This window comes from Leptonychotes weddellii, chromosome 7, assembly GCF_054177405.1.
Source record: "Leptonychotes weddellii isolate Sample4059 chromosome 7, ASM5417740v2, whole genome shotgun sequence".
NCBI lineage: Eukaryota > Metazoa > Chordata > Mammalia > Carnivora > Phocidae > Leptonychotes > Leptonychotes weddellii.
Genome location: NC_138375.1, coordinates 84,838,660 through 84,854,416, shown reverse-complemented (window position 1 = coordinate 84,854,416; position 15,757 = coordinate 84,838,660). Strand labels below are relative to the sequence as shown.

Genomic DNA, 15,757 nt, shown 5'->3' with positions numbered 1-15,757 from the left:
CAAATAGTAAAGAAAACATGAGCAGATATTTTAACTTGGGAGTTATCCTTGGCTCTTTCTTTTTTCTCGTACAGCATATTGAATCCTTCAGCAAATCTTGTTGGCTCTCCTTTCAAAATAAATCTCAAACCTGACCATTCTCCCCCACCCAGAGTACTATCACTGAGTACAGGCCACCATCCTATCTGAGCTACTACACCACCTCCTACCTGCTCTTCTGCTTCTCCTTCTCCAATATCAAGACTAATACTTGAAACTGTAAATCAGAATATGTCACTTTCTTCAAAATCTCCCCAAAGTCTCTCCATCACACTCAGAATAAAACTCCAAACCTTTTCTGTGTCTTGCAAGGTGCTCCATGATCTTACCTTTTGGTTATCCCTCCAGTCTTCCTTTTGCCACTATTACCCTTCATTCCACCCGGCCACCTTGGTCTTCATACTATTTTTTGAACGCTCCAAGCACTCTCCCTCAGGAGGATCTTAAGGTCTTTGTCCTTGTTGTTCCCAAACTGAAAATACTCATTTCCCAAAGAATTACATGGCTTGCTTATTACTTGGTCAGCTCTCTGCTCAAGTGTTACCTCTGGCAAAGAAGCCTTCCCTCACCAACTTGCCGAAAATAGCATGCCTCCCCATCATTCTCTATATATTAAAATTTTTTTCCTCTTACCCATTGGACCCTTTCTGCCTTACTCTATTTAAAGCATGTAAAAAGAATAAAAGATGTAGACCCAGAAAATTCCTAATTCCTGAACATGTGAGTATGGAGTTGGAATCCCTCTTCTTCCCTCCCTATCCCCAGGCATCAGAAAAAAGCCTATCTAAACTTCTCTGGAAGGACACATTTATAATCCTAGGCCTCAAAGAATTACTGTATTTATAGTTCTACTAGGTCACAATTTAAAAAATACAGAATTTATAACAAACCACTAAAAGGGAAAGCTAGCAAAAACAACAAACTATAGTATCAGATACTCAAATTCATATGTTAAAAATTTTTGGTGCAAAAATACAAAATAAATATGTTGACTTTACAGTCAACTTAAAATAGTCTTCTTAAAATAGAAGAAAATACTGACAGTATAATACAGGAAGAAAAGACTATCAAAAATGATCAGGTAAATTTAATAAACAATCAAATAGAACTTTTGAAAGGAGAGCATCTAATTAGAAAGCCTAAACTAAAAAGCAATAAATATAAAGGAAGCATTAATGTGTTAGAAGAAGACTCTGAAGAAATTATACACATTGTAGCAAAAATTGAAAGATGATAAATATAACAGGTTAAGAGACATTACAGAGGGAGGAGGACAAAGATGTGTCTAATAGGAATTCCAGAAGGAGGAGCTGGAGGGAATAAAACAGAATTAATATTCAAAAAGCTGATGCTGAGAATTTTCCAGGATTGCTGAAAGGACTCTGATACTCAGATTCAGGAAGCTTAGTGAATCCAAGCAGGATAAATGAAAAGGAATCCACACATGGACACACTATAGTAAAACATCAAAGGGAGAGAGAAGATCTTAAAAGAAGTGACAATGTGGGTGCCTGGGTGGTTCAGTTGGTTAAATGTCTGCCTTTGGCTCAGGTCATGGATCCCAGGGTCCTGGGATCGAGTCCCGCATCAGGCTCCCTGCTCAACGGGGAGTCTGCTTCTCCCTCCACCTCTCCCCCCTCATGATCTCTCTCTCTCTCACTCACTCTCTCTCAAATAAATAAATAAATAATCTTAAAAAAAAAAGTGACAATGTGACTGATAGTTCACTTCCAAACAGACAAAAATGGAAGCCAGGAGAAAATGGGATAATATATTCAAAGTGTTGAGAGAATATGATTGTATCCTAAAATTTTATATCTACAAAAACTTATTTTTCAAAAATGAGGGCAAAGATAAAGCATTAACAATATGGGACATTTACTACCTACAGATCTTCACTAAGGGGTGTTCTGAGGGACATATTTCAATGATAAAGAAAATGATCCCAGAATGAATACCCTAGATATAGGGAAAAAATTGGTAAGCAAAAAGAATAGTCAAATGTGAGTAAATCTCAAACACTGAGTTCAAAACATTAATAATATCTAATTTATGGGATTAAAAAACAAAAGATACAACTGAAATACTGGACAACAGTAGAACAGAAATCAGGAAGGAGTGGTCAGAGTTAAACATCCCAGGGTACTTGAATTATTTGGGAAAAAGGCAAATATACTGACTAACTATATTTTATTAAGTAAAATGTTTACTTAAAGATTGTGGGATAATTTCAAATTCATAAAAAAGAGAAAATAATTTGAGCCTACACTCAATTAATCCAAAGGAAAGCAAGAGGAGGAAAAATGAAAAGCAAAAGAAACATTAAAAATAGAATAAGTAAAAAGTTTAAAATAAGAGGTGGCTGGGTGGCTCAGTTGGTAAAGCATCTGACTCTTGATTTCAGCTCAGGTCATGATCTCGGGGTTATGAGATCCAGCTGTGCGTCGGGCTCTGCACTGAGCATGGAGCCTGTTTCAGATTCTCTCCCTCTCTCTCTGCAGCTCCCCCCACCAGTGCACTCTGCCCCTCCCCGTTCCTGCACATGTGTGCGTGTGTGCTCTCTCTAAAAAAAAAAAAGTCTAAAATAAGATGGAAGAAATTAAATTATACCAATGATCACAAAGCCTATAAATGAACTAAACACTCCATTTAAGAGATAGATTAAAAAAGTGGATTTCTTAAAAACCTGTCAATGTTATTTTTATAGAAAACATATCAAACATGAGGATACACATTGAACGGCAAATAATTTTTTAAATGCATAAGGTAAATAGAAATTTGGTGTGGCTATATTTTTATCAAAAGTCCTTTTTTGGGGAGCAGAAAGCATAATCAGAGATAAGTATGATCACTTTGTATTAAAGTTTCAGTCCCTAGGAAAACATATGCATTTAAATAAAGCAGCTTCAGGATATATAAAGCAAAAATTGACAAACTACAAGCAGAAATGGACAGATCAGCTATTATAGGGGAGATTTGAACTTCTCTTGGAAATTCATAGATCAAGCGGATAGGAGTCTAGAAAATGTGGACAACACAATTACCCAGCTTGATCTAGTGACACATGGAGAGCGCTGTAGCCAACAACTCAAGATTCCATATTCTTTATACATATTCTTAAGCACCCATGGAACATTTAAAAACTAAGAACAACAAAATAAATCCAAACAAAATATATGTAGGGAAAAAATAGAAATAAGCACAGAAATCTGTAAAACAGAAGACAAAGAAACTTCGTGAACACCAACAAAAAACATATGGCTGGGAGTGGCGTGTAGTAGCCACCGATAAACATCTATCTGTTCGATGAATAAAAAGCAATAGAAAACTACATGTGTGTACATGAAAAAGTTTGAAATTCACCAAATAGTGATTAACTCTGAGTTGGGCAGTTTTAGGTTATCCTGCTTTTACTCTTTGTTCTTTTCTGTATTTTCTGAGCTCTCTGTATGTATTGCCCTTATAATTTTATGAAAAACACATTATTTAAAAATAAAAACAAATAGATTTTTGAAGAGATGGGCTAGAGAGGATTAAACGTCCTTGCTGCCACCTCTGGGTCAGTGGGGTGAGGCGGTGCAGTGTAAGACTGGAATTTGGAGGTGCTTCACCCCTCACTACATGGGTGACTTTAAACATAATCCCTTTGAACCCATTCTCCAAAATGGCAAAAAGAAAGCCTTCCTCAAAGAATTATTCGGATAGGTGACCCCGTGCAAAGCACTTAGTACAGTGTCTCATACCGTAGCTGTTCGATAGCCCTGTTCCTTTCCCTGCTTGAGGAAGCAGGCTTAGGGAAATATCCCTCCCCATTTCTAAGGAATGTACCCTGAGTGCAAGGCAAATTTGATCAGTCTGGAATATGAAACTGGATGAAAGCTTAGTATGTGAAATTATATTTGTGCCCTCCTGGAGAGCCAGGAAAATTAAGACACGAACCAAGAAATTCATCCCCTTTATTAGATGTAAGAATGAAGGTGCAGTATTATCATTTCCTTGTGATAGTCATATCTAATAGTTCTGAAACCAATTCACAGTTTTCATGTCAGACTTATTTTATGAGACATTTAACCATTGCTAAATTAAATTTCATAGGAGAATGTGCCTATATAACTCCTCTGGAGTTACAGAGATAGAAATCAGACCCATCATTTCTATTTTCACAGAAAACTATTTAGCAGAACTTTGCTCCAGTAGAAGTGTTTATTGAGTTGTAAGCCTAACACAGTTCATTGGCTGCATGTATTTCCACACTGACATTTTTCTCAGTGCAGATTTGCATCAGTTCATTAGTACTGACAGCAGATGGTAGCACTTTCACACAAATTTACCTTCTGAATTGATCTAAGAAATGTCACTAAAAAGATCCTGACAGTTTTGATGTTCTTCCATTTCTGAAAATGGTATGTTAAACAAATAAGGTGTAGGATTTTAGATTTTTTTGAACTTCAGCACATAATTCCTAAACCAAAAATGAAAGACGGCTTTCATCTCTGATTCTGGCTGTCTGAAGCCTGAGCCTTAAAAAATCCAGATAGCATGAGCCTAAAAAAATCTCCATTGTAGAAAAATGGCTTTTGGAGAATATTACACAGATTGATTGTCTACACTAATCAGATGGCTCAAATTATTTGTAAATTCTCTACTTTGCTTTGAATACAAATTGCTTGGCTTGCAGAAGTAGTGGATTGAATGTGACCGAAAACATAGTATTGGCTCAGGTCATAAGGCTAACTTTGAATTCTGTCACTTCTGCAGAATTAAAATATCCCTAAGATTAACCCCATTTTAAAACTACGGATCCTTTTGGCTTTAGTTAGGGTTAAGTCATTATAAAATTATCAGGCAAGAAGACTTAATATTTGCTAAGTGAATGAATGCGGGTGTATATGAATTCTAATCACATTGGGGAAACTTTTTATTTTTCTACATTAAATAATCATTATTATATTCATAATAACTAAATTCTGTATTCAGTAGTCTTACATATTTAGAAACAAGGATTTTGGGGTATTTTAAAAATTAATTTTCCATCTGTATTTGAAAAGTAATTAATGGTTTGGTTAATTTGCCACAACTAAGAGAAGCTGTTATATTTGAGAAAGCATTGGGTGTTGGCCATATACAGTTTAACCATGGAGGTGATTATGGATGTTTTTGACACATTGCTAGAAGAGTGGTCATGATTAACAACATACTTAAGGGATTTATTTAACAACAAGAAGGAGCTTTTGGGTTCCAAGTGCTCTCAAAATCAAGGGGCCCTTTTTATTTTATTCATGGCACTTACTATTATTTGGATTATCTTGTTTCTTTATTTGTTCTGTGTATTTATTGGCTGTCTCTTGCACTGGCATGTAAGTTCCATGGGATCAGGGACTTTCTCTCTGAGAAACAGTGATCTCTATTACTATATCCAGAACTGTTCCTGGCAGACATGTAAGAGATGATCAATAGATATATGTTGAATTAATAAGCACTGGTTTAAGGCAGGTAAGAGGAGCCAGAATTAAGCTGGACAGGAGGACTTGCCTTAGGCATAACACATTTGGTTTGTGACCCTAGGGTCGGCTTAGGGATAAGCGGGAGGGGGTAGGGAAAGAGGAGGAAAGAGGGAGCCCAGGCTCTGCTGTAAGAGTCAGGCCACCAGGCAGACTCTGGAGGTGGCACTTGGGAGACATACACCAACCCACACCCAGTGAATACCTCAACCCTCATCACATATATGCATCCCCAAATCTCCACACCCAGTGTCTCCAATACACAGTGGAGGTGCCTCCAATTTCCTGTGAGTAGGTTTGTGCACATTCACACAGACGTGAGTGTTTTGGGGTTCGAGGCTAGAGTTAGCAGCAACAACCACACATAATTCTTTCCAGGGATGCTCTGAGTTCAGCTCCTCCTTGGACCGGCTGAGAAGAGGAGAAGAAGCCAAGAGAAGTTAGGCCCCTAGTCCAAATCCAGCCAACAGGCTTGTTTTATTTGGCCCAGTCTATGTGTTTTTTTTTTTTTAAGTGCCAAAATTTAAATTTAGGAAGTTTTACATAAAAATCTGGATTCCTAGGCTATTTTGACAAACGGGAAGACCTGGCACACGGAACCTGCATTCCCACATGGCACAATTGGCTGGAGCAGAGTAGCAATCATAGTCTTGGCTGGGAGCACCCTCTGGTCCCCCATAGTCCCTGTCACTGCTGGTGTATTCAACTGACCTTGCTCCTTCAGGTCACCTGCACAATCTCTGTAGGTATTTGTCTTAGATTGCTTGGGAAGCTATAACAAAATACCACGGACTGGGTAGTTTATAGACAACAGAAATGTATTTCTCTCAATTCTGAAGTCTGAGCTCAAGGTGCCAGTCTGTTCTCATGAGGGCCCCCTTTCAGGTCACACCCTTCTTGTTGCGACCTCATGTGGCAGAAAGGGGTGAGCTAGCATTTGGAGGTCTCTTTTATAAGGTCCTAAATCTCATTCCTGAGGGCTCTACCCTCCTGACCTAATCACCTCCCAAAGGTCCCACCTCCTATAAGACCATCACCTTGAGCATTAGAAATTCAACATATGAATTTGGGGAGATACAAACATTTAGACCATAGCAGTATTTGCAGTTGCAGTCTTTGGCATAATGGCGAATCCACAATGTAAACGATCAATAAATTTATTGTCAATAATTGCTTTTGCGTCAGTACAATTTGTGCGAGGTCACTCCCTACAGGAAACCTCCTAGGGCTCCCCATTGTTTGACAAATGATGTGCATCTCCCTACCCTGGCAGTGAGCTGACCTGTATTTCTATGCAGTCATTCTCTTATAAAGGCAGTGGAGTTCCAGCGAATGGGCTTTTGACTTCCAGAAACAGCCCTATAAGCTTGGGAAAGACAGAAGGATAGAAACAGATAAACAGAGGAACTCAGGAAGAAAAGAGACAGACAGACAGACAGAAGTACAACAATTTAAATAATTCAGGCCATTCTCCTGCCTCGTCCCCCTGCCATTCTACCCATCGAACATGTGCCTCTTGGCACTGCAGTCAAGCTCGAAACAATCAACATGGTGGCCAAGTTTCTGCAAAAAAGTGTGCGAAAGATTTTGATCCCCTTGCAAAGAGGTGAATGAAATACGTTGTTCAAATGGTCAGGCTTTTGGGCTTCGCAGACATCCCTGAGGAAAAACTGGGGAATAATTATAAGCCAAAGGGAAACACCAGTTGACAACGAATTCGAGGGAACTGATAAAATTGATCTATAGTTTGTATCGTGTAAACAAAACCGTGTGCCCTCCTCTCCTTGATTGTACTACTTTATCAATTCGTAACTCCTTCTCTCCAGCTTTTTCTCATGTTTGGATTATGAATTATATTTCAAAACTGAAAGTGATCTATATCTTAATTTAGTAACTTGGAATTTAAAACAAACTTTTATTTTAACAAACCAGATTGTGTGTTTTAACTTTTTCAAAGTAATTCACACTGGCAATCCCGGACCAACTCTGATTTTTACAGGAGCATCCAATACTTGGGCAACCCTTTTTTGTACTTCATCCCTGCAAGACGAATGAATTCATGACTCCTGTATTAAAGAATTCTCAAAAAATCAATAGGTAAGAAACATCATCAAGATACATTGGCTTTTACTCTTATTTTAAAAATGTAAATCTTTTTATGTGACTCTAAAAGCTAAGCTAAAAAGGAAATATTGTTTGTAATAATAGTAATGGCTAACAGTTATTGATTTTTACTGTGCTAGGCACCGTTCTAAGTATTTTAGATATATTAATATATTGGATTTTTATAACACCCCATGAGCTAAGTTCCATTATTTTACCCAGTTTACAGAGGAGAAAGCTAAAGCACAGAGAGGTTAAATAACTTGGCCAAGTTCACACAACTTGTTCAGTGATAGACCTGGGATTTGAACCTGGGCATTTTCGCCTAAGAGCCATGCTCTTAACCACTACACTCTGCTAATGCCGTAAATTTTAAGTGTCAAATTGGAATCATCAAGAGGAGTCAGGAGCCTTAATGCCTTGACTCCCCCATTAACTACCTCAGTCTCTTTGGACCTCAAGTCCTTGTCAGGCAATGGAGCTGACATTTGGAAATGCTGGGATTCCATGTGGTGGGCACACACCTTTGAAGGCAGCTCGTCTCTTCTGTTGGTAGTGATTTTCTACCACTCATCCAACATTTGAATTGCCTGTATTTTCACTTGTTTCCTAGGAGTATCAATTATATCACATCATGGCTGAGCGTTGTAGGGCCAGTTGTTGGGCTAAATCTACCTCTGAGTTATGCCAGAACAGCCTCTCAGGATGAATGAAATGTCACTTGACAAGGTAAAAAGGAAAGCCTGCACTGAATGTTTTGCTATTATAAAGATCCTGTTGTCTCTGTTGCACTTGGGGTCCCTACTGGCCCCATCAAATATTAAGTCTTCTTTCATCTTTAATAGACTGAATATGAACTGTTTGTTTAGGTTTCCAACCAACCAGTGCCCAAACATTTGGGAAGCATTGGACTAACACTCACCCAACTACAGGAGTAGATGACTTTATTTCAGAATTGTTATTCTTGAAATAAGTCTTTACTGTTCAGTTAACCTTCTTTTATTCTCTTAGCTTTTGTTTTGTTCTTGTTCTTCACTTTCTTCTATTGAGCCAAAGACCTAGAAATTATGGCATGAAGAACACCAAAAGTGTACCTGGCCAGTCCTGGTTTTAATAGGACAAATACCGTGCAATAGTTCAACTCACCAAGATTTTGACATGGATTTATTTTTCCATTGGAAGCAAATGTCTGCAGTAACTGCTATGCTGTATTCCTCATCTGGAAGAATTGTTGGTTTGGAGTTGCTTGCTTTGTTTTTCATTTTATCTTGCCAGGGGCTGAAACTAAGATAAAAATGTAATTGTCTCTTTAAAGAATCTAGATTAGTGTCTATCGATGAGGAATGTACTTTAGGGTCACCTGAGGATCTTTTATGACTGCAGGTCCACCTCCTGCAACAGCCTCTCTGGGACAGTTCTGACACACCTGCTTCTGGAGAACCTCTGGTCTGGATGTACCTTTAGTGTGGTATTTATTTGTTTTGTTTTGGTCTCCCAACAGGCCTTTTCCAATTCTGTGTATCGCTCCAGCAAGCTGGACTTACTTTCTAACATTTGTCTGGGCATTGCCCTGAGCCTCCTGGTTGTTAAGAATATCCAGGAGACGTGTGTTCACGAGGCAGGCCACTCGGAGGAAGCGGTCAGGGAGAAGGGATTATTGGCTGGCCAATTACAGAAGACTGTGCCCGCACTTTCAGTCTGTAGGTTCGGGGCTGAGCTCTCACACACGGAGCAGAAGTAGAGAACGGGTTAATTCAAACTGCTAGAAAAGCTAAAAGTAAATTTTAAAATGCTGAGCTGCACATATTCATGCTGGGATGAGAGCCTGCTTACATGCTTGCTGGGCATTTTGGTATTTACCACTTAACATCTTTTCAACTTCTGCAGGGATTTCCCCCCACCCCTCCCAATGTAAACACAGATTTCTCAGCAAGTCATTTCTCAGACCATGTCATTTCTAGAGTAAAAAAAAACTAAATAAATTATAATAATGTGTCATCTGGATGATGTACTTGTCTGGAAATAATAGTTATCCTTTGCTAACAGATTCTGAGATGATAGTAGTCAATCACTGTAGGGACAGTGTGTAGGTTTTTTTGTTGGTGTTGGTGTTGTTTTTAAATTAATTTTTTTTTTCTCTGATTGATGAAGACCTTAAAATTCATCAGAAGCAAGAAAAAGTCCCGAAAAGCTCTTATAGGTTCTAGAGACCTCCCTCCCCAGATAGATCCCTCTCCTCAGGCCGCTCTGTTTCTTTTCAGAATATTTTGCATTTAAAAAAACCACACATTTAATTTTTGGTTGATAAAAATTTCCATTTTTAAGAATGCAGCTATATAACAGACTGTTATCCCAACAGTTATAAAACATTAGAAAATATTTTGTTTTCTCAAAGTAACAGTTCTTACTCTGCAATACAAGGATTTCCCCTCCGGGTTTCTTCTCCAGTTAATATAATGCAGAACCCCTTCAATCAGAAATAAGGCTGGTTAGAGCTGCTTCCAGCCAATATCCTAAACTCTGCTTTTGTGTAGCCTTGGAAAACTTACTTCACCTCTTTGGTCCTTGGCTGTGTGATTTGTGAGAACAATTGCAATTCTTGGGTCTGTGAAAGGGAAGCGTAGAGATCTAGACTGTGAGTTTGGTTACCTGCTAGCTGTGTGACTTGGGCTAATTTTCCTAATCTTCTTTAGTCTTTTACCATTTCTATGTTTAAAGAGTCCCTTAATATCCACCCCCCTTACCTAACCAGATCAGGGAGGAGATCAAAATGGTAAGTCAACCTGAATGTGCTTCATAACCTGCACAATGCCATATGGAGAAAGAGGCATGAGGGATAATTGGCCCCAGCTCCTGCCCAGCGCCAGCACACCTTCTCCCTCCCACCACATTTCAGGCCTGATTCCTCCCAACACGCATGGGCCCCACATCCTTCTCTGACTGTTGTTCATGCTGGCTCCCACCTGGAAATGCTTCCTTCTCCATCTCTCAACTCAATTCCCAACCTACTCTATAAAATTCACTCTTACAAAGCCATCTCTGACCACCACAGCCACCACTGGTCAGCCTGTCCTTTCATTACGTACTATACTTAATCATATTAGCATTTCATTGTCTCCCTTTCACTCTGATTTCTTCCTCTCCTTGATGATGGATAATAAGTACTGACCCACTTTTTTTTTTTTTTTGGTATGTTGTAAGGTGGCATGCACAGAATAGTTGCTGTCTGTCCCTTGGAAGTGATCGAGGGAAGTAAGGCTCTCAGTCCAGGGATTCGAGTCTGTGGGCGAGAGGCCGTGTTGACCATTTGGTACTAGCTTACAGACCAGGAGCTAAAAAAACAAAACTAACCATTCTCCTAACACAGATGTATTAGAACAAAGAGGAAAAAAGGATGTTAAAACTGGGTTTTTGCATCCATTTTTCCTGATAATAGGTATAGTTCTTCATGCTCTCAAGATATGAGGAAATGGAGGTCTGCATTGTCACAACCAGCTCTTACATAATTCAGAGAGCTGATATTCCAGTGAGTTGGGTTTTTTATTTTTTTTATGATTAAAATATGAGAGGAAGAATATGCAAATATTCACTCCACCAGATACCTATTGAGTTCCTCTTATATACTGAGCCCGAGGCTAGCTGCCAGGGATGGTAAGTGGAAAGACATGACCCTGGCTCATAAGAATGCCCAGTCCAGTGGAAAGACAGACAAGAAGATTCAGGGACAGAAGGATGTATGCTGTGGCAAAGGTGTGCAAAGGAAGCACCCGGGAAGATTTGTAGAAGAGGAATGTGAGTGGAGCTGTGAAAACCTTAGGAGTTAGCCAGGTTAAGAATGCAGGAAAGACCTTGAAAATGCATAGGGAAGTGGTCAAGAGTGAGGCTGGCTAGCAGGACTGGGGCCAGGTCTGGAGATCGATTGCCACACTGAGAATTTGTATTTGGTCTAAAAACCAGAAAGAGCCACTGAGGGAATTCAGGTAGAGGAGGTGAAGTGATCACATTTGCATTTTAGAAAGATCCTATATTTTTAAAATGACTATTGCATATAACTAATCACACATACACTGTCAGTTTTTTCACCAGCAGGTTCTGGCCCACAGGCTTTAGAAGTTAGGAGTGCAGAAAGGGCTGGGAGTATGCCAAGGACATTTTTCAATTTTTGCCCAGGGCCTTCCAAAACAAAACTTTCCAGTGTCCTGAAAAGCCTGCGTCCTGGCTGTGTTACCTGGGGCAAGTCACTCCACCTCTCTGAGCCGCTCTTTCCTAATGTATTAAATAGAAGGAAGTGTATTAAATCAAGTAAAATCCAGTTATTAGTTTATGACCTGTCTCTCTCTCTCTATATATATGTTTAAGAAATAGAATATGTCTGGGAAACGCTCCCTGTGTGTCTTCTTTACTCTCACACTACACACACAACACTTCTGACTCTAGATGTGTGGATTTTTCCCACAACAAACAATTCTGCAGTACCAGCTGGGGTCCGACAATTCAGTTCTAACACTATCAATCTGGAGTTAGGATCAAAGCCTGTAAGTTAAGACCTAAGTCCCACAAGACTGCCCCACTTTAAGACCCCAGTCACAAGTCCCAGGTTATCACCTGTGTTTCTAACTGACCAACTATGAACCAGAATTACCATGACTCCCTCCTTGCATTGATTAATTTGCTAGAATGGCTCATAGCATTTAGGGAAACACTTATATTTACCGGTTTATTATATAACAAGGGATATGATAAAGAATACAGATGAATACCCAGATGAAGAGCTACATAGGGCAAGAGCCAGAGGGTCCCAAGAACAGGAGCTTCTGTCCCCTTGGAGTTGGGATGTACCACCCTCCTGGCATATAGATGTGTTCACCAGCCTGGAAGCTCTCTGAACCTTGGACTTTGGGGATTTTATGGAAGTGTAATCACATAGGCATGAATGGTCATTAACTCTACTTCTAGCCCCTCCTCCCCCTTCCTGGAGGATGGGGGACAGGGCTGAAAGTCCCAAGCTTCTAATCAGAGCTAGGTCTTTCTGGTGACTAGCCCCTATTCTGAAGCTATTCAATAGCCCACCAAGAGTCACCTGCTTAGAACAAAAGACACTCCCATCACCCAGGAAATTCTAAGGGATTTAGGAGCTCTGTGTCAGGAACCAGAATCAAAGGCCAGGTATTAGAAGAGATGCTCCTCATGCTCTTATCACTTAGGAAATTAGAAAGTTTTTAGGAGCTCTGTACCAGGAATGCAGAGGGCAGAGACCAACATGTGTATGTTCTATTATTTTACAAATACATGGGGGAAAAGCACATAATAAGGATATTATTGTTTTCTGACACTTTGGTTTCAGATATATATATATATATATATATATAATCTGTTTATATGGGTGTGTACGTATTTGCACATGTGCATACTAGGTGGTGATGTAAATATATTTCTAACTCCAGGGAACAGGGATTTGAAAACTGATGGACAAATAAGCTCCCTTCCAATTCTGAGACCCTTTGAATCTCCCCCCTCCCCCCTTATACTGCTGGCCAGTAAGTTGCTGAGGGTTGTTCTAGAAGGATATAGGCAGCACTTAACTACTATTGTGCCCATGGCACTGAGATACTTAAATATGCACGTAGGTCCTTTTATAGGGCTTGTCTGTAAAAGTGCTTTCACATTTTTATCCTTAAATGCTGTGGTGTTCTTTCAAGCAGTACTGTAACGTAAAGTCCTTGCTTTTAACTTTTGTATTGTCAGTAGCAACACCTAGTGGTAAAAGAGCCCAATTGCAAGTATCCTGTTTTCTAGACTATTAAAACTGAAAGTGATTTTAGAGATCACCAAGTCCCATTTGTAAATTATTAAAAACAAACTGGAAACTCACATTTTTTTCCTTACACTAAAATATACTTTACATGAGAATAAATAAAGCCTCTGGTTGCATTATGATTTCTTGGATTTCTTTGAAGCTTTTCAAATACCCAGAAATCACGGTTACAACTGAGGCAAAAAATTAAGCATACCCTGATAGGTTAAACTGGAAATCATAGTTCAGGATATGTACAGCCTTTGGTGCATTGTTATTTACACCTGCATGCCAGATCTTCAGGGTTTAGCATGATGCCTGGCACGTGGTGATACTCAGTAAATCTTTGTGGAATGTTTGTATATGTGGCTGAAGACTGAGCACAGGGAAAGATCTCATGATCTTTCTGCAGGCACCAGGCACTGGACCTGCTTTCCTCTTTGAGAACTGTGACCCACTCTTTCTTTGAGAAGACTTCTGTTCCCTGACAGAGCGGTGGAGTGGGAGGTGGTCTCCTCTACCCCCTTCTTCAATAGATTCAGAGAGAATAGCCAGGCCCTTACCTGCTTATTAATAGGGAAATGGCTAAATCAAACGTGACGCTGTATGGCAGTTAAGGGGAATGAATTCAGTCTCCAAATAGGAAGTTCTCATAAATAGATTGTTGAGTTAAAACAGAAACTAGATGATAAATATGCATGCAACTTAACACTATTTATATAAAAAATACACCAGTATCACACATTTTCTATAGTACATATACAGTATATGTATGTGAAAACATTAAAAATGATCTAGAAGGACACACCAAATTTGTAAGAGAGGTTATCTCAGAGACTGGAGAGTGGGAACTTGGATTGGAAGAAATCAAAGATGTTGGCTCTTTTTGTAATGCTACATTTATCTAGCTGAAGACTGTGAAACTAAAATTCATTTTTAGAAAAGATTTTAGTCCTCATAGATAACTTGGAAGCCACAGAAACATTTGAAGGAGAAAATTTTAAATGTGCTTAAGCGTAAATCACCCATGGATAACTGCAGTTAAATTTTTGATGTATTTCTTCATACTAGTTTAAACATATTTAATTACGATCATTCCATATATGGTTTTACATTATGATTTTTCCCACTTTAACATTGTATTGGCAGCATTTTCCCTTGTCATGTGGTTCTTTGAAAAAACAACTTAAAATGACTAGTAATCTTCTATATCAAAATGTCCCAACTAATTCTCCTGTTGTTAGACTTTTAGGTGGTTTCTAATTCTTCACTATTTAATTAGTATACATTCATTGAGCACTCAACCTCTTCTGTGGTCAGGACCTGTGCTAGGGAGATAGTGGTCCGTAACGTAGACATAGCCCCTCTCTGAGAGAGCTTTCAGAATGTAATGCAGTGAGAAATGTGTACAGAAACAGTTGCTCACATTTGGTTTCTTTAGGTTATACTGTTACTAAGGGAATGAACAGATCAAAGGATACAGAGTGTCTTAAGACCTCTGACTCATGTTGCTAAATTGTTCACCAGTAAGGCTACAGGGATTTATATTCACAGCAGTAGTCTGTATTTTACCATTTCCTAAAATCTTTGAAAATAATTTTATTTTCCTTTGCTTTTATTACGGAATTGATCATTTTTCTCTTCATGTCTTGGTAAAATTTGCATGGATTCTCACCTTTGTTTCTTCCCAATATCTATGCATTTCTCAGTGCTGCTGGAGTTAGTTTTCCAGCTTCTTTATTGTCCATTTTATTGCCCCAAATCTCTGTTTTTTCCGTATCAGAGCAGACCATCCATATATTGTTCTATTACAACCAGAAAGCATAGAATTAAACAAATAACAATTAACAATGTAATTTAAAAAACAATATTATGGAAAATCTTATACCTACTCAAAAGTAAGCAATATAATGAACCCTCACATACTTACACATCAGAATCTGTAATTACCAAGATTTTTGCCATATTTGCTTCACTTAACCTTAACTTTATATTTGCATAAATATTTTAAAGAAAATTGCAGACATTATGCCATTTGTTTTTACAGGTGCATACTAAATATTTTTCATTTGATCTATTCTGACAAGTTTTACTTCAGTCTTAGATGTTAAAGCATCTTTGGGTTCTTGTCCTCTGCTGCTTCTCCTGAGGTGGAGCTTTATACCCTCTTTCGGATTATGCCTTTGCCAGTGACACTGAGGAATTTTCCTCTAAAATGGCCCACTCTTGAACCCTCTTACACTGTTGGTGGGAATGCAAGCTGGTGCAGCCACTCTGGAAAACAGTATGGAGGTTCCTCAAGAAGATAAAAATAGAGCTA

General features: G+C 38.8%; 1 protein-coding gene across 11 annotated transcripts in view; it reads left to right on the top strand.

Annotated features, from left to right (window-relative positions):
- The window catches only part of ATG10 (autophagy related 10), a 225,923-nt gene extending 210,166 nt beyond the window's left edge, over window positions 1-15,757 (top strand). For 6 of the 11 annotated variants that reach the window (XM_031030903.2, XM_081826650.1, XM_031030902.2 and 3 more), the window contains 3 exons: window positions 7,540-7,637; window positions 8,257-8,372; window positions 15,485-15,757. In XM_031030903.2, the coding sequence (XP_030886763.1) occupies window positions 7,540-7,637; window positions 8,257-8,356 (198 nt within the window). In that variant the 3' untranslated portion in view covers window positions 8,357-8,372; window positions 15,485-15,757. Of the gene's footprint in view, window positions 1-7,539; window positions 7,638-8,256; window positions 8,373-8,693; window positions 9,639-15,484 lie in introns of those variants that run through there. The other 5 variants (XM_081826644.1, XM_081826645.1, XM_081826649.1 and 2 more) reach the window with 5 other exon arrangements.